Genomic DNA, 20,102 nt, shown 5'->3' with positions numbered 1-20,102 from the left:
CCGAGTGAGGATATGAAAATTCTAAGAGCATTTTGATAAAACATATTTTTCAGTTCCAAAAGAACTAATTAAGTACTTGAAATATGAAATAAAGGGATCTCGATATATTATGTCATGAATGAAATGCGATTGAACCAAAATTAAGATAACAAAAAATAAAGTCAATATTGACAATGTCTTTGTATACAATATATCACTAAAAATGATCAATGATAACGAGGATCATGATCCAAAGTCTATCAAAGATTGTAGACAAAGTTAGAATTGACCAAAATGAATATATTCAATTGAAGAAGAATTAAACTCACTCTACAAGTGACTCAATTTTGGACATGTAGTTTGAAAACCTCGAGGTGTTAAACCAATGTGATATAAATGAGTTTGAAAAAGTAAAATAAGAATTGTATAAAACTTGATTTGTTGCTCAATGATTTTCACAAAGACCTAAGATTGATTTTGATAAAATATATCCATTTGTATTAGATTCAATTAACTTTGGATATTTAATTAGCCTTATAGCACATGAAGGGCTTAATTTGAACATGATGAATGTTGTGACATGTTATTTATACGGTTCACTTGATAGTGACATTTACTGAAACTCCCTAAAGGGTTTAATATATTAGATATATATAATTTTGGATCTCGAGAAAGCTACTCCATCAAATTGAACAAGTCTCTTTATGGATTGAAACAGTATGGACACATGTGATATAATTGTCTCAGAGAATATTTGCTAAGAGAGATATATACAAATAAGTCCATATGTCCTTGTATTTTTATTATCTATGTAGATGACATAAAAATATTGAAAATCATGAAGAGATTCCAAAAGTTATAAATTGTTTAAAGAAATTCTTTGAGATGAAGGACTTCAGAAAGAAAAAGTGATTGCTAAATGAACATTTAAGCAATGAAACTTTTATACACCAAGAAGGTTATATATAAGAAGTGTTAAAACGTTTCTATATGAGAAAATCTTGTATATAGAAAAAATATTAAAATATTCCTATATGAAAAATCCTGTATATTATCTACCTATGTGATGTTATATCATGAGATGTACCAACGATTATTTTAGACCTCGAGAAGAGGATGAAAAACTAATTGGTCTTGAAGTACCATATCCTAGTGTAATTCAAGCACTAATCTATCTTTTGAATTATAGACAATATGATATGTTAATCTCCATAACTCTACTAGCAAGATATAATTCTTCACCTTCACGAAGACATTTGAACAGAGTTAAACATATATTTCGTTATCTTAAGGGTAAATGGACATTAGTTTGTTTTATTCCAAAGTATTCAAATTATAATTAACATGTTATACATAAATAAGTTACTTATCAAATCTTCGTAACGGTAGATCGCACATATTCTTTGTTTACTTATGGTAACTATTTCATGGAGACCTACGAATGATTGAGATTTCAAATTCAACACACACAAAAGACTTTTGACTTCTAGAAAAAGAAATACAACAACCATATATGAAGATAAAGATAATATTACATACATTGTTAAATTGAAAAATGGTTATATTAAAGAAGATCGAATAAAACATATTTCTCCAAAATTCTTATTCACTCTTGATCTTCAAAAAAAGTTGTTATATAAAATCTCATATATAATGAATGATTATGGATGTTCATAAATAAGGTTAATATTGTATTGGCATATAAAAAATTACAAGTCAATCTTTAACTTCAATTTGTTAAGCAACTAAAGTAAAATATTAAATTGAATTAAAAAACTAAAATATACATTAAACCTATTGTATTCCCTCAAAATAAAAATAATATCATAAACTCTCTGCTTCCTTTTCTCTCCTTCGTCTCAATTGTTCTATTATTTGTTTGCTATATTAATTTTATTACAGAAACAAACTTTTAGTAGTTTTCTAGGTTTTGAGAAGTAAAATAAATGGTTTAAAACTCACTTTAACTTAGCGAAAATGCTTATGCATATGAAGTTATTTGGTGGAGATTAAAATTCATAATAAATAATTATTAAGCAGAATAACTAATTATAAAGCAAAATTCTTCATTAACTATTATTAATCGGAATAACCAATCCAACAGTCCATGTAATTTCCAGGCAATCAATAATCATATAAAAATTACATGTTTGTAAGTATCATTCATAATAACCGTAGAACAAAATAAATCAAATCAAAGAATACATGGAAGTTTAAATAATTAAATAATATATATATATAAAAAGAAGAATTCTACAAGATCAAAGCAGCTACAAAAATCCCAAGCGCGGATCCAGCAGCAACAGAAACTCTGTTCAAAACGGCACATGTGGAAGCAGGTCCTGGTGCTTCAGATGGTGGACCAGAGATGGAAGAAGGAGAGATCGCCGAAGGAGATGGCGATTGTTCAGGAGAAGAACCTCCGATGGTGGGAGAAGTAGCAGGTGGTTGAGTCACGGCAGCTGGTGACGGAGATATTGCTTTTCTCGGCGATTTCGATTTGATTGGAGATGAAGCGGGAGATTGAGCCATTGCAGTGGTCAACAACAATGCAGCCACAATCATAAAAGCCATATTCAAATTGAATAGAGACATTGTTTATTTCTTCAGATTTCTTCAAAATACAAATAGAGAATAAAAGAATGTTCGTACTTGTATTCGGAAAGAGTAGTGTGTGAGATGAACCGATGAGGGTAGAAAGGTATTTATAGCAACGTAAGCGCGTGTTATGTTTAAATAAAGAAGCGATTTATGGACTTAATTTCAGCCGTTGATGTTGAGACTGTGCACTAATGATGATTAATAATTATACAGCGTATACATTTTCCAATGTTGAATATACGCGCTCTAATGATGGAATAAAAACAAAAACAAAGGCTTCCGTAAGATATCGAAAAAGTGCTAACGGTAGGAAACAAGACCATGTTAAACAAAGGAAAAACAAATAAAGTGAAAAAGTATATATATACACTTCATTGGACATTTTTTTAGTGATTCATCGTATTCATTTAACAATAAGAGATGGTGTTAAATTATTTTTATACTGTCAATCAATGATAATCATGTATTTTATTAAGTCAGTCTATAAATTTTTAATTATTTATATAATTTGATATTTTAAAATATTTTAATTGAATATATATATAATTTTTTTTATCGTGCACTACCATTAAATTCTTAAAAGTATTTTATATTTTATATTTTTTTTACCGTGCACTATCATTGGATATATATTTTTACCGTGCACTAACAAAATAATAGGAATTTTATAATTTTTATATGATGGATCTACATAGTTCAACTTGAGAAGCAACTAGATGTTTGGTGATAGTTGTCAGTTGGGCAAGTAGAGCAGTTTGTATGTCAACAGCTAACACACATTCGCCTTTCACAACTCACTAATTCAAGTGGTATTCGTTTCTATACATATTTTCAATGAGTGTCTTAACTTTTTCATCGGGTTTTTCTCTCAAAGTACCTCCAGTTGAGGCATCAATAAACATTATGGTGGCAGTTGTCAACCCTTTCATAAAATGTGACAACTGATCCATTGAACTTAGGTTGTGATTCAGAAATATTCTGAATAAACAATTTGAATCACTCTCATGCATCAGACAAAGACTCACTATCATCCGGACTAAAATTCATAATTGCAGTTTTTTTTCTCCAACAAACTGCACACTCGAATAGTATATTTCCAAGAACTTCCCTTCTAATTCTTTCCATATTTGTATCGTCTTGTTGGGAATACACTACAACCCATCTTTAGCTCTACCAATTAAGAAAAATTCAAACAAACACAATTTCACTTGATCATCAATGATATCTCTTGATGGTTTGCACATGGATCATGTCTCATAGAACTTGATAAGATGTTCCCAAGAATCACAAATAGCCCAACCGTCGAACTAATTATCTCTCAGGTCCCGCAACACATATCTCTTAATATCAAACGTAATTGGGTTTGTCGGTTGGAATCCCCGTGAAATTTGATCAACGTCGGTACGCCTGCAGTAATCCCCAAACGTCTGACGTGGTGGATTTTCAATTTCAGGCTCCTTTTTCTGCTCTTGTTCTACTAAGAAAGCATTTATCTTCGCTTTACAAATTGCTTGTGTAGTTCTCTTGATCTCTAAATCCAATAGTAAAAGCGTTGAATTTGAACCTCGCATAAATATAGAAAATAATACATTAGTAACATTGTTCAATGCATAACAAAGTAAAAATAAAATTCAAAATGATAAAATATCCAAAAATTAAAATAACTAAAAGAACTAAAATCAAACAAAACAAAACACACACTATGTCTTGTTGAAAATATCAACAATCCCCGTCGACGACGCCAAAACTTTTGTGACAATTGACTAATAAGTGTATTATTGTTGTTATTAAAGTAATAATTTTTTTTTGTCTCAACATGGATTGCAAACTTAAAACAAGGCATGTTGTGTGAAGTAATTAAAAATAGTAAACATGAGATTTTTTAGATTGTTCAGGTCGAAAATGCAAGAATAACTTTTATAATGATATGAGAAAAACGACCATTTTTTATTGTCAAAATCTCTTATTTATACTTAATTGTTCAAACATGTATTAACAAATCGACATGCAAACAATACACAGTATTACACGACGAATTAATTCTACCACTACATCCAATCCATTGACGTGTAGCTCGTTAACCTAAGTGCAATTCCCCGATCTCTCCGACTATGCAAAAGAGTTCGTTAATTATTGAGTCACAAGTCCTAATTATACTATCTCTAGTCAATTAGCGAGTTCAACAATTAAAGTATGTCAGATAAACAACCCCATAGTCAATATTCATTACTCCATCCATTCCTTTTTAAGTGTCATTTTTTGACTGGATAATTTTGACAAAAATGCAACCGCACATTCAATAATTTAATAATAACAAAGACTCAGAGCAATTATATTAACATCATCCTATCATATGTCTCAATCAAGTAAAACTAGATTCATCATCAAATAAAACCTAACCTAATAGGAATCTAATATCATTCGCGTAGATTATGAGAACATAAAGGATCCTTGAAGAAGAAGCTCTCTAATACCTTCAATAGCCTCCAAAAGCTCTAAAAATCACTCATAAAGATCACTTTCTTGCCTTGGTAGTCCAACCCCTTTTCCCCTCTTTCTTCGACTTATAAAACATGTCCGTGAAAAACGCGTGGGCTCATTATAGAGGCCATGCTTTTCTTCTTTTTTTTTTCAATAATTTTCTCACTAAATCCTTTTTTTCACCCAAAAATATTTTTTTAAAAAACTTTTTTCACTTAAATACTTATAACTTGCTTAATTCTTATCACAGCTCATCAATTTTTCTTGCTCAATGCCCGTGAGATTCTCAATTGAGTAACTTATTATAGAACACGTATAGTTGAGTTGTTACACAACTCAACTATAACTATAGAAAGGAAGGTATAGTTGAGTTGATACACAACTTTATTCCAAACATTAATCCAAAGGTAGTCCATCAATTTTTCAATTGATCATATTGTTTGACCAGTAGTAGTAAAAAAAAAAACTAATTATAAGATTAAAATAATCCATCTTCTAAACTCAGTTTAAAAATATGATTACCAAACACGAACTAACTCTTTCAGACAAAATAATGGCTAAATCAATAAATATAGTACATAGATATAAAAAAAAAATTATGTTTATATCACTTAGAAAAAGATCTGTGGGAGTACAAAATAAATCAAATCAAATCAAAGAATATGTAGAAGTTTAATTAAATAAAAAGACAAGTGCATAGAAGAATTCCCGTCTCTACAAGATCAAAGCAGCTACGAAAATCAGAACCGCAGATCCAACCGCAACAGAGACTCTGTTCAAAACTACACCACTGGAAGCAGGCCCTGGTGCTTCAGATGGTGGACCAGAGATGGAAGAAGGAGAGATCGCCGAAGGAGATGGCGAATGTTCGGGAGAAGAACCACCGGTGGCGGGAGAAGAAGCAGGTGGCGGAGTCACGGCAGCAGGGGAAGGAGAAATCACTTTTCTAGGCGACTTCGATTTGATTGGAGATGAAGCTGGAGATTGAGCCATTGTAGTGGTCAACAACAATGCAGCCACAAACATAAAAGCCAAATGAGACATTTTCTTAATTCAGATTTTTTGAATTTGGAATGTGAAAAGAGTTAAGCGTGTGAGAGGAAGCAATTAGGTTAAAGGTATTTATAGGGACGCAAGCGCGTGAACTGTTTAAGTAAAGAAGCGGTTCGGTTGATGGACTTAATTTCAGCCGTTGATGTTGCAAGATTCATTATACGCGCTATGCTAATTATAATGGAATAGAAATAAAATAAAAGTTTCCGTTAGATACTGGAAAAGTACTAACGGTAGGAAACAAGACCAGGTTAAACAAAATACAGATTAAGATAGGACATAGCGTGAAATATAACATTCTATATATAATCAATCAAAAATGTTATATATATTATGTTATATTAATATTTAAAAATAAAAATATAACATATTTCTTTTCTACGGTAAAAAAAATTCATTGTTGATTGTATTTGTTTGACTTCTGAGGTCATTAATCTGCTTCTACACGGCAAGTCTTATGAGGCAACATTGCACTCAAAATTATATTAGGAAAGCATTTGATACTTGGGATTGAGATTTTTTTGCTTCAAGTGTTGCACAAATTTGGTTTATCTGATCAGTTATGTTCATGAATCAAGGTCATTCTTCACTCTGTCAAGCTCTCTATCTCTATAATGTTCAAAGTCAATCTCCAATCGAAAGCAACATATTTCTTGCTCAACTAGTACTGATGATCTTAGATGGATCCATTCTAAGGTTGGCACTTTAACTATTAAATATGCTTATTATTTCAAAACTCTTCTTGGTTCCAATTTTTGTTGGGCTAAGTTGATTTGGGATTCTAGCATTCCTCCCTCTAAGTCCATGTTTATGTGGAAGTTGATTCTTTCTAAAGTCCCTATTGATGAGATCCTTACTAGGAGAGGTTGGCTCTTGTTCCCTTCTAGACGTGACCTGTTCATTTATTTATGCACTACAAATTTTCTCAATCCATATGGAAGTGACTTTCTAACATTATTCAAAATGCATTCCAAGTCAATCTTTCAGAGATTTGGGAAGTCTGCAATCAGTCATGGACTAAGCAATGTAAGGTTGTTATTCTGTCAGCCATCATCAACACCTTTAATAGCATCTGGTATTGAATAAATCAGAAGAAATTCCACAATAGAAGCATCCTTTGGTGGAATGAAGCTCATGTGTCTGTTTTTGATTATATAGTTCGCAATAGGCTAGACCTTTCATATTTTCGTTAATGTTTGGTATAATGAGATTTTGGTCTATGCCCCCCTTTTTGTATACTCTTTTTTTGTATTATTTTAATTTTCTTTTTGCTTAAAAAAATTACAAGATTATTTATAAAAAAAAGGAAATGCATCATTATAAAGAAATGGACTTATGCATCTAAATTTAAATATATTATAAATTATTTATAAAGAAATTCAGATTTAAAAAAATAGAAGATGTTCAACCGAGAGATTTAAAGATAAGGATATTGAGGTGCTCATATCAGTGTAACAAGATAATACAACATGTTAAAGTATTCTTGGACCATCTCTGAAAACTAATGTGGTTACAAATCACACATCTAGATGCATTCACGTGCTCATACCATTTTGAATTTTACCGAATAAACTGAAATGAGAATAGTGACAATGTCTGTTTGAAAGTCAGTTATAGTAATAAAGTCATGGTTATCCATCAATGATATCCAAAATCTCTTCATTGGAAATATCAACTACACTATAAATAGGAGTTCACCCTAAATATGATCAACCAATCAATTTCATTACTTTCTATTTGCATAGACTTCATTTTACTTTGACATTAGAGTAACTTTGTAGGTACATCCATTCCACAAAGAAGAAATGTATGAGAAGATATTGGTGAGATTTGATCAATGCTCTAGTAGATCAAAACCAATGATGTGAAAGTTGCATCACGTATTCAAGTGATTTACCTCATAAGTTCACACAAGAACATTGACGTCCACCTTCGAAAATGAAAGTCAATGTTCCCTCTCATACATGTAGGAAAAATCTTGCCAACCATTACATTTTCTAAAAATTATTACAAAGGAATAGACATATAACAAGTCAATCAGATGGGCATCTTAGTAGGGGTGGAGAACATAATGTGAAGAAGGACATGATTAAAAAAGGTAGTTCTATCGATATCATATTTAGTGAAATCTATAAGCATATAGAATTATCTGAGGCAATCTTAAAACCCAATAATAAGATATTTGTGGCACTCTTCAAGAGACAACACATACATCATGAGATTCGTTAAGTCTTGATGACCTTCACAGAGGACACTACGCCAAATAAGGGAAAAGAGGGCGCTTTTTTTGGCCTATAACAGCGCTTTAAAGGGCCCTCTAATCTGACGCTGGCATAGGTAAAGACAGCGCTTTTTTTCCTGGTGAAAGCGCTCTCTAAAGTGGCTCTTTAAGCCCTTTAAGGGCCACTTTAGAGGGCGCTTTTTAAAGAAAGCGCCCTCTAAAGTGGAAACTTTTAAGGGTTTAGAGGGCGCTTTTACTGGAAAGCGCCCTCTAAAGTGGAAACCTTTAAGGGTTTAGAGGACGCTTTTATTGGAAAGCGCCCTCTAAAGTGGAAATTTAAAGGGTTTAGAGGGCGCTTATTTTGGAAAGCGCCCTCTAAAGTGGGTGGTTATTTAACATTTACATGCATCACATGTCTCTATGACCATATTCTCATTTCAGGTTATGTTGCAGCCACAAGAGGTAATCAGAAGAAAATGGCATACAACTGCTTGTTATAATTCACAAGAGCAACTAAAGGTTCTTTTTATGCTTTTATAATATTAAAATACAAATACTGATATATGCTTATTGTTTATATGATCCTCTTACTATTTGAAATGTCATGAACCGAAACCACTGCTACTCTAATTGAAATGTATAATAACCACTCTCTTTCATTTATTTGTTTATAATCAATCAATTACAACAAAAATGCAAGTATGCTGCTAGATTAGAAAATCACACTGTTTTGGTATTTTTCATATTTAACAAGACCAAAGAGCACAAAAATGAATTGAGTTGATTCAGAAAAAAAAATATGAATGTGAATACATGAGTGAACACTAGCTGAAGTGCTACTCGAAAGGAAACTTCATCTGAAAAACTGTTGTATTTCTTCAAGAGTTTTTCCCTTTGTCTCGGGGACCCAAATGGCAACAAATCCTGCTGTGAAAACACACACTGCAGTATATATTGTGAAGGTTCCTGATAAAAACATAGGAAGCTTCTGGTTAGAAACAATAGATATTTATAGAAAATTAACATAGGCAATGCACACAAACCTCCCGAACTCCAATCCAAGAGCAAATTTGTTGTTAATGTAACCAACCAGGAAAAGAACCAATTGGCAAGTGTTGCAAAACTTCCAGCTAGGCCTTTGATGTTCATCGGAAGAATCTATTATGTAAAATATATTCAACACATCAACTATCACATTATATTACAACAAAGGTTTGTTCATATAGGGTTGTCATGCATATTATTATTGAAGAAAATTGTACCTCAGACATTATAATCCATGGCATTGCTCCTAATCCCAGAGAGAATGCAATAACCATGACCTGAAAGAAATTGAAAGTTTATAATAATGAAGTTAGGGAAACAAACAATAGAAACCATCATTTGTGTAATAAAGTTGTATTTACACACCATAACTCCAGCCACCGATACGAGGCGCAATGTCGCATATAAATCAGAATCTGGTGATATATATTCCTGAGAGCAAATTCAACATAAAATATATTATCCATATAAAAAACCAAAAATATAAAGAAGAATTTACTGATATATAATCCTGTGAATCTGTGTTACAAATTTCTGAACATTTATGCATGAATGCATGTGTAATATCTAGTTAATGTATTATGTATATATAAAAATAAACAAAAAAAATGTTCAAAAAATATAACAAACAAAAAAATTATTATTACCTTCAAGTAGAATGATATTGAAACAACCAAAAGACTCAAAGCCATTGCAGATGAAGAAACATGCAATAGGAGATTTTGATTAATCTCTTATTACCCATAATGCCTAGTCTCCATTGCTAGCATTGCAACACAATAATTATTGTTGAGAATACTCAATAAATGTATGAACCAAGAAAAATGAAACCAAAAATGAACAATAGCGAACGTCAGAAGAGAAACCAAGTAATATGAAGATTAGAAAAATACCTATGGTGTCAAAATCGAACAGCTAACAACGAATTAATAGAAGGAGGAAACGTCGTAGATCTAACAGAGGTGGAAGGAGAACGCCTTAGAAGTAGCGAAAATCGTAGCAGTGAGAACCCTAACGTGAAAAAGAACGAAAATAATAGAGAGTGAAATAACAAAACGCGCAGTATGTTATAATTTTAATGTTTACTAAAGGGGACCTTAGAGGGCGCTTGTGGAAAAAAAGCGCCCTCTAAAGGGGGCCTAAGAGGGCGCTTATGAAAGCGCTCTCTAAGGCTTTCCAAAAGCGCTTTATAAACTGGAAATGCACATGGACTTATAGAGCGCTTTTTTAAAAGCGCCCTCTAAGGGTAACCTTAGAGGGCGCTTTCTAAAAAGCGCCCTGTATTGTTGTCCCTCTATCTCCTCCTTATTTTTTTCGCTTCACCTTAGAGGGCGTTTTATTACAAAAGCGCCCTCTAAAGTGCGCTGTCTATTCCAGTTGTTCGCTCCTTATTTTTTCGCTTCACTTTAGAGTGCGCTTTTGTAATAAAGCGCCTTCTAAGGTGCGCTGTCTATTCCAGTTTTTGGCGTAGTGGGACATTGAATTCAAGTCAATAAGAATAAATTTGTTAATTGTAGAAGGTATATACGTCAACTTACAACCTCATTATTGGAAAATATATACTAAACATACTTGGAGCCATGTGTCAACATTATACTTGACGATAAAATTCCTCTTATAGAGTGGGAAACTTTTCGTCATGAACGCATACTAACAGCAGTTAGGCATTGTTTTGTCAATGACCTCAAGGAAATTTGAAAATTCCTTGACTGATATAAGAAGCTCATTTAATCAAAAGAATATAAAAAATAATGCATGTTTATAGAATTTAACTTAATGGATAAAAATGAACACATGCCACATTCTAAGGATAAAGTAAAAGAAGTCGAGATACATTGTCAATGGAAATTCACAAGGATTGGCACTCAGTTGACAACATATGAAGAAGAACCTTTGGTTCAAACACTAAGAAACAACTTATGCTTATTTACATGGACTTAACATGCATGTCTGATATCAACCTAAAAGTACTCCCTCATTTGTCTCCTTGCTATTGATCATATTGTTAGGCCAATAGAGTGAAACAAGAGAAAGCTCTCAAAAGAAAGGTGAATTGCATATGAGAAAGAGACACAAAGTCTAGCAAAGACAAGATTCATTCAAGAAATCACATATCTAACCAGGATGGCTAACATTGTAATGGTAAAGAATAGCCTTGGTAAGTAAGCTACCTTCACATATTATACCGATCTAAACAAAAAAGGTCTTAAATATCCATTCCCATTGTCAATTATAGACATCCAGTAGATGGAACATCTTACTATAAGACCCTTAAATTTTTAGATGCATATTCAAGTTACAACTAAATTCCAATGCACCCTGCAAACACGTCAAAGATATTCGTCATCATGATATATGAGCCAAATTTTCATCAGTCGTGTTATTTAGACTAAAGAGTGTTGTACCACATACTAATTTATGATAAACAAAATCTTCTAAAAGCATATCGAGGACAAAAATAAGATCTGTGAACAATATGGTGATTAAAACCCGATGTATAGAATTTCATTACGAGGTCATATAAATACTATTTAAATATGTAAGAAAGTATAACATGAGGGTGAATCCTAAAAACACATTTTTAGAGTTCAAATATGCAATTTCTTTGGGATTCATGATCATCCCAATGAAAATAAAATAGTTTTCAATTCAGACAAATGCAAAGTGGTGCAACAACTAGCATGTCAAATATCATATTTATCATGATTTCTTTTAAAGCTGACGATTCACTCTTTACCATTCTACTGTGTCCTTAAGAAACAATACACTTTTTAATGGACCCACTTCCCAATGCAGGCAAACTCTTAATGAATTCATGATAAGCCCACTTTATGTTCTAAGTTGATTCTCTACTTAACATTCACAAAAGACGGAGCATTTAACTTGACATCTCCTCACTTGAATTTGACACCCTCAATTTCACTCAATTTCAAAATTCATAATTTTCACCCGCGAATTTGAAGTCTTAGGGGCAATATCAAAAATTTCGTTTCTTCTATCACAAATTTCAAAATCAGTAAGTTTTTTACCGTAAATTACTAAATTTGTGTCATTTTGTATCGGAAATTTCAAACTTTCAGTACAAAATCACCTGAAAATTCCCCAAAATTTCAGAATTTTTGCTAGTTATAAAAACTTTGTTTTTTACCGAAAATTTCAGAATTTCTGGTAGTTATAAAAACTTTGTTTTTTATCAGAAATTTCAAAATTTCTGGTAGTTATAAAAACTTTGTTTTTTATCGGAAATTTTAGAATTTTCATTTAGTTATTAATTTTTTTCCGTCTTTTGTAGTGAAGTACAGAGCCAAGGACGACAATATTGCAGGCTTAGCGATAAATAGCGAGACATACCAGGTTAGGGTTGTTGAGGCTGAGTCTTCCTAAATATAGGTTGGACGAGTGGTTCCAACTAGTTCACACCGAAAATGGTTGGCTGAGCAGGGGCAATTACGCGCACCCCGTAGCATCCGACGCCGACCGGTTAGTTTAGTTGAGAAACCCATAGATGATGTTGAAGTTGTTCATGCTCAGGATGTTCATGACCCAATGGTCGAGACGGATGCAACACATATTCCTGATGAGATGGTTGCTAATGAGGCGGTTGCTAATGAGGTGAAAGATAAGGTGGTCCAGCCAGATGTCGCTGTTACAGATAAGATGGTGCAGCCAGATGTCGTTGTTGTTGATCCGGTGTCATCTACTATTGTTGACACAGAGGTCACGACTCTCTCGACAGAGTCATCTGTGCACACTGATGGAGGATTCCCAGGAGGACCTATTGACTGATCGATGTTGATCTAGTATGTTGACCATGTGATCGAGTATACATATGATATCAGGCCTTCTGATGTTGGGGTACATGTTGATGACATGTCGACGCTGCCTTCTGTAGTAGATGAAACTCCGATGAAGTACACTTCTGCCTTGATCAAAAATTGTGGAAGAGGCATTTTCGAGATGTTTTTATCAAACAACTGCTGACCCCCCTATTTATACAACTTCACATTTATTCTGGACCATAGAAAATGGTCGGTGCAATCCCAACCCCCCAAAACTGTCGGCAAAATCCTAAGCGTTTAAAATTTTAAACAAATAACACTATCGAAAATTTCACTTTGGTTGAAATTTTCGGTATAAAATGGTAAATTCAGAATTTCTTATATTATTTGTAACTTCCCGGAAATTTCATAAATTCTGATATACCAAAAGTTTACAATACACTACTGAAAATTTAGTTTGTACCATAAATTTTGATTTTAACTACCAAAAATTTTAAAGGGAAATTTCATTCAATACCATGGACTAGAAATTTAAAACTATGGTTGTCAGGTATAACTGGGTTTCGCAAGTTAATTCCTCTAAAAATGACATCAATTTGACACTTACTGAAGAAAAGGAAGGGGTATAATATCTAATGTAACCTTATAAATAAGGTGGTGCAAAGAGCATAAGTGCGATATTAGAAACTAGAAAATTTGGCATTTTCACTAGCATTGTAGCTTGTAAGCTCGAGCACCACTTTCATTCACATCTACTAGTCGTCAAAACCAACTTTCCTCAAGAATATCATGCATAAGCTTTAGCTTTCAAGAAGAATGGTAACATGGTAAATAGAGCTCTTCGAGAGCATCTTCATTGATAATTCATCCTTTCACTAGAAGCGGATAAATGATCATCTTTGAAGGACTTGGATGCCTTAACATACACAAAGTTTTGCCGTTCAACTTCAAAAGCATTAGCAATCACAACGACCTTCATTTAGAAGAACACTGCGTGCAGACATCAAGTCAACAAAAAACTCAGATAATCAGAAACTATAAAACTCAATTTACAAGTCAAAAGTTCCAAGATTTATATAAGGACCTAGTCGTCTAAATAAAGTTTTCTTAATAGAACATTCACAAATAAATAGACAAGTCGAATCAAACAACAATCATTGTTAATGGATCGAGAAATAGGTTAAATCAACTAAAATGAAAATGAATAAATTCATTGAAGTACCATATATATATATATATATATATATATATATATATATATATATATATATATATATATATATATATATATATATATATATATATATATATATATATATATATATATATATATATATATATATATCAACATTATGTCGTCACAATCCTAACACATGAAACACTGCTCCTGGTTTATAAAATGACTCTTGCGTGATAATACTAATAGAATTTATAGCATCATCATCAAAATATTGTACGTCGAACTCAAGTAAAAGAACATATATACTTCATGAGGTGAGAGAATGAGTATATTGCAAAATTCATAATTCAGTACTTAGCTTTAGCACACAAGATAGGGACAATTTTAAGTGTCAGTGAGAGAAAAAATAGAGTTATTTGGATTAATCGTATAATATGCAAAAATATTTGAAAAAATAACTTATTTGCAACAAATAATTTTCCATAATACTATAAGAAAATTTGTAGCTAGACTTGCGTCTTTTTCATAGTATATTAAAAAATCTCTGACATGAAAAATATTCAGCAGAAAGACTTTTCAATATAGATTTAGTTATTTGGGAGAATAATTGTGCTTATAAGGATAATAATGAAGAATTTTTTATTAGGGAGTATTTTTTTCTAATTTCCATTAAGTGTAAGTCCGCAATGCTCCTCCTCAAGTGGAAACTCTTTTTATTTTTATAAACTTTTGTATCATACGAAACATTTCTTACTTATCATCTTTGTGGCACCGTTGATTTTTGATATAAGTAAATGTGTCCTTTTCTCGAACCAAAGGCTCATGATACCATATGTTGGGAGAGTTTTTTCATTAGGGAGCGTTGAACATTATGAGACTTCTTCTTTTAGAACAACACTTTTGTGAGAGATATACCACATATTCATCTAAAATCTTAAGGTGATAGGTGAGTGAATTCTCTCACTTACAAATGCTCAAATTTTTCACATTTTCAACCAATGTGAGACTATTATCTAAGTTATCCACACTTGTTATATTTTCAATAAATAATAATAATTGATTTAAAACTTTCTTAAATGCAAAATACCTCATTATTTTTGTATCTCAATATCTTATGGGAATACACAACACAACACAACTAAGCTTTGTTTTTTTTTAAAGATGAATGTTCAATACTAATTTTTATGATAATGATGCAACATATGATAGTTATCCACATTATCCACACTTATTATATTTTCAACAAATAATGATAGTTGATTTTAAACTTTCTTAAATGCAAAATACCTCATTATTTTTGTATTTCAATATCTTACGGGAACACACAACACAATGAAGCTTTTTTTTTAAAGATTAATGTTTAATATTAACTTTAATAATAATGATGTAACTTCACAATACAACATGTCAAACATAATATTGCAAAAAACCCGAAAAAATTAATATATTTTAGTTTTCATCCCTAACTATGTTAAATGTTTTTGATTTTTATCTCTAATTTTGTAGGGTTTCATCCATGTCTTTGAAGAATTGTTTTAGAGGATAGAACACCAACTTTGTTTTAGGCATTTATATGTCAATTTCAAAAAGAAGTTTGGTGGGGGACACAAATCAACTACTTAATGATGGCGGCTGCAAATGCTACATATATCCAAGTGTGGGATGCTACGATGAAAGAATCGACATGGTATAAATATGCATTTTTTTTTAATCTTAAATGTGATATTCTTTTTCTTTTTATAGATGTGATGTTCTTGTGAATAATGTATCTAAGGACTTACTTTTAACAAACCACATTCTGTGATGTGTATTTTTTTAGGATAGATTTTATAAATAATAGATTTGATTTGCCTTTCTTTCAGTCTAATCTTGTCTTCAGTTTGCATCGGAGGCTTCTTTGTGTTATTTATTATCTTAAAAAAGAGCAATCCAACTTTATTTGTATAAATTCTTTTAAATTAACTTTAAAAATAAGATAACCAACCACGAGAGTTCTTTCAGAGTAGTTGAGTCACTAAATATAATATATAGAAATAAAATATAAAAAATTCTCTATTTGTAAGTAATATTCATAGGACAGTAGTACAAAATAAATCAAAGAATAAATAGAAATTAAAACAATAAATAACAAATTAAAGATTCTAAGAATTCCGCATCTACAAGATCAAAGCAGCTACGAAAATCACAAGCACCGATCCAGCAGCGACAGTGAGTCTATACAAAACGGCACCGGTGGAAGCAGGTCCTGGCGCTTCAGATGGTGGACCAGAGATGGAAGAAGGAGAGATCGCTGGAGAAGATGCTGATTGTTCAGGAGGAAAACCTCCGGTGGCGGGAGAAAAAACCGGTGGTGGAGTCACGGCGACAGGTGACGGAGAGATTGCTTTTCTCGATGATTGAGATTTTGTAGGCGATGATGTTGGAGATTGAGCCATTGTGGAGCTCAACAACAGTGCAGCCAAAATCATTAGAGCCAAATTCAACTTGAAGAGAGACATTTTTACTTCAGATTTCTTCAAAAAACAAAGAGAATCAAAGAGTGTTTGTTGTTTCTAAGTGGAATGTAAAAAGAGTAGTGTGTGTGAGAAGAATGAATGAGGGTAGAATGGTATTTATAGGAACTTAAGCCCGTGAAATATTTAGGTAAAGAAGCAGTTTCTGGGCTTAATTTTAGCCGTTGATGTTGAAATTGTCCACTTATGATGGAATAAAAGTAAAAGTTTCCGTTGGATTATTGGAAAAGTGCTAACGGTCGGAAATAGGACCAGGTCAAATATTATACAATGAATATACAAGAGAAATAAGAGTGAGAAAAAAATTGAAAAATATCTAAGATTTACGGTGATTCATGATATATCATTTCTATAATTCCATTTTTAAATATAGTATATTTTCATAAAGTTTCAAGACATATTAATAAGAGAATATGTGAAAGGTAGGAGGAGTTTTGTCCTTACTTTTTTTCTTTACCTCACACCTTATAACGTGTACATTTACTAAAATATCTCTAAATCAATAAAATTAAAATATTTGGATTTTTCTAAAAAAATTGTGATATTTTGAATATTTTGATAGTATTTTGGATTTTTGACAAAATCTTTGTATATTGATAATTTATATTTTTTTAGCAGATTTTTTTTTGTGATATATACTGAATTTTTGAAAAATTTATGAATATTTATCATATTTCTTTTGAAAAAGTTTGATTTAACTCGAGTGTTTTTGAATAATTTATTTTGAATTTTTGAGAAATTTATCAATTATTTTTAAAAAAATCAATTTAAACTAATTATTTTAGATAATTATTTCAAATTTTTAAGAAGTTATGTTAGAAGATATACTGTCGATAAAACGAATGTTCATCATGAATAGGAGATGAAAATACAGTTAGGTATTCATCAAGAAGAAGTTAGTTACATTCAAGAAGAAGAAGAAGAAAATACTATTTTATTGATTGATTAATAATGATTACAACTTGGTTTATATATACACAACATAGTACTATGTACTGTAAGCTAAGGTGTGGCCTATGTACAATATAATGTGATATCTCTAATATCCCCCCTCAAGGTGGACTTTGGATACTGCAAAGATCAAACTTGGATAAAAGAGAAGTAAAGGTTGGAGAATGTAAAGGCTTAGTGAACACATCTGCTAGTTGTTCTTTAGTAGAGATAGGCATCAAGTGAATGAGTTTGGACAAATCTTTTCTCGAATAACATGACAGTCCAACTCAATGTGCTTACTCCTCTCATGAAATGTAGGATTGTGAGCAAGGTATACTGCTGATTTGTTGTCACAGTAAACAGAAGCAGCCTGAGGAAACTCAATGAGGAAATCTCGAAAAAGAAATTGAAGTCATTGCAGTTCACAAGATAAGGAGGCCAAAGCTTTGTATTCTGCTTTAGTGGAAGAACGAGAAACCGTGTTTTGTTTCTTAGATTTCCAGCAAATGAGTGAGGATCCAAGGATAACACAAAACCCTGTAATTGATTTTCGAGTCTCTGGGCATCTGGCCCAATCTGAATCTGCAAAACCATATAGTTTGAGAGGACTAGCAGCAGAAAAAAGGATTCCCTTAGCAGGTGCAGACTTGAGATAGCTTAGGATTCTAGTGGCAGTCTGATAATGAGGGGCAATAGGCTTTGCAACATACTGACTCAAATGTTGTACAACATAAGATATATCAGGCCTGCTATTTGTAAGGTAGATTAAGCGACCAATAAGTCTCCTGTAAGAGGAGGGATCAACAAGAGGTTGACCAGCTGAAGTAGACAACTTTAGATTGGGGTCAAATGGTACAGAAGATGGTTTGGCTGCCAAATAACCCGTGTCTTCAAGCAAATGGAGGGTATATTTCCTTTGATTCATGAAAATACCTTTAGTTGACCTAGCAATCTCAAAGCCTAAAAAGTATCTCAGCTTGCCTAAATCTTTGATGCTAAACTGTTGATCCAAAAGATGCTTAACATAATGAATTTCATCAAGGGAATTACCAGCTAAAACTATGTCATCCACATACACTAGTAAAGTTGTGAAACTGATGGAGGTGGATTTAACATACAAAGAACAATCAACTTGAGATTGTGAATAGCCAAGAGACATCAAAAAAGAAGAAAGTTTAGCATACCATTGCCTACTAGCTTACTTCAAGCCATATAAAGATTTGTGAAGTCTACAGACCTGTGAGGAATTAGAAGTAACTAGGCCAAGAGGTAATGTCATATACACTTCTTCATGTAAATCTCCATGCAAAAAGGCATTGTTAACATCTAATTGCTCTAGGTGCCAACCTTTGATTGAAGTTATAGACAAAAGAACTCGAAATGTGGTAATCTTAGCCACAGGAGAAAATGTATCAAAGTAGTCTACTCCCTCCATTTGTGTATAACCCTTTGCCACAACCCTGGCTTTATATCTTTCTATGGATCCATCTGCCCTATATTTCACCTTATAGACCCATCTGCATCCAATTGGCACCTTACTAGGTGGAAGATCCACTAATGTCCAAGTATGATTATCAGCAAGAGCCTGCAATTCAACATTCATAGCATGCTTCCAATATTCAAATTTGTTAGCCTGTTGAAAACTGGATGGTTCAGGATTAGAGGAAATAGAGCAACAAAAATGATGAGAATCTGGAGAGCAGTTGTTGTAATACAAAACTGAAGACATGAGATAAAGAATTTTAGAGGAAGAAGAATTGGCAGAAGTAGAAAAACAATGATAATCAGCAAGGTATGAGGGAGGATTAGAGACTCTAGTAGAATGTCTTATAGGAGGCTGATCACAATATGGAGAATTATTATCATTATTATTCACAGGAGCAGGAGCAGGACTGATGGATAAAGAGGATGGTGGAGAGTTATGGACAGGAAAGCTAGGGTTGATATTATCATTAATGAGAAGGTTGGGAGGAGAACCTGAGTTGGGAGTATCATGGACATTAGACAATGTATTGTCTGATGGATGCAGGGTAGGCAAGTTATTGTCTGATGGTTCAATGGGGGTTGTATCATCACATAAAGGAAAGTCAGGGTTTGTACTAACATCACAGGGAGGAGCAGAACTATGGCTATCTTGAGATTTGAATGGAAAGATGTTTTCATAAAAGATAACATGTCTTGAGACAAAAATACTGTGATGGGTCAAATCATATAGGATATAGCCCTTAGTTCCCTCTTTATAGCCTATAAAGACATCCTTGCGTGCCCTAGGGTCAAACTTGGTCCTATGGGACATAATAGAGGTAGCATAGCTTAGA

The 20,102-nt window shown here is 32.5% G+C and overlaps 3 protein-coding genes and 1 long non-coding RNA gene across 4 annotated transcripts; all 4 read right to left on the bottom strand.

The window, feature by feature from the left end:
- Positions 1-2,068: 2,068 nt before the first annotated feature.
- Positions 2,069-2,661, bottom strand: LOC127084242 (classical arabinogalactan protein 1). The gene has a single exon (XM_051024663.1). It carries the CDS (start codon positions 2,572-2,574, stop codon positions 2,233-2,235), a length of 342 nt encoding a protein of 113 aa, XP_050880620.1. The 5' UTR covers positions 2,575-2,661; the 3' UTR covers positions 2,069-2,232.
- Positions 2,662-5,646: 2,985 nt separating this feature from the next.
- On the bottom strand, positions 5,647-6,172 carry LOC127084235 (classical arabinogalactan protein 1). Its single transcript, XM_051024651.1, has one exon. It carries the CDS (start codon positions 6,103-6,105, stop codon positions 5,776-5,778), a length of 330 nt encoding a protein of 109 aa, XP_050880608.1. The 5' UTR covers positions 6,106-6,172; the 3' UTR covers positions 5,647-5,775.
- A 2,803-nt stretch (positions 6,173-8,975) lies between these two features.
- Positions 8,976-9,477, bottom strand: LOC127084228 (uncharacterized). Its single transcript, XR_007788662.1, has 2 exons — positions 9,379-9,477; positions 8,976-9,301 (listed from the first exon to the last, which is right to left on the bottom strand). It is a non-coding gene; the product is annotated as an uncharacterized LOC127084228 (long non-coding RNA).
- A 6,895-nt stretch (positions 9,478-16,372) lies between these two features.
- Positions 16,373-16,937, bottom strand: LOC127084219 (classical arabinogalactan protein 1). Its single transcript, XM_051024634.1, has one exon. It carries the CDS (start codon positions 16,834-16,836, stop codon positions 16,495-16,497), a length of 342 nt encoding a protein of 113 aa, XP_050880591.1. The 5' UTR covers positions 16,837-16,937; the 3' UTR covers positions 16,373-16,494.
- Positions 16,938-20,102: the final 3,165 nt, after the last annotated feature.

The sequence above is a fragment of the Lathyrus oleraceus genome, chromosome 1 (genome assembly GCF_024323335.1).
Source record: "Lathyrus oleraceus cultivar Zhongwan6 chromosome 1, CAAS_Psat_ZW6_1.0, whole genome shotgun sequence".
In the NCBI taxonomy this organism is placed as follows: Eukaryota; Viridiplantae; Streptophyta; class Magnoliopsida; order Fabales; family Fabaceae; genus Lathyrus; species Lathyrus oleraceus.
This window is presented reverse-complemented; position numbering and strand designations above follow the sequence as displayed.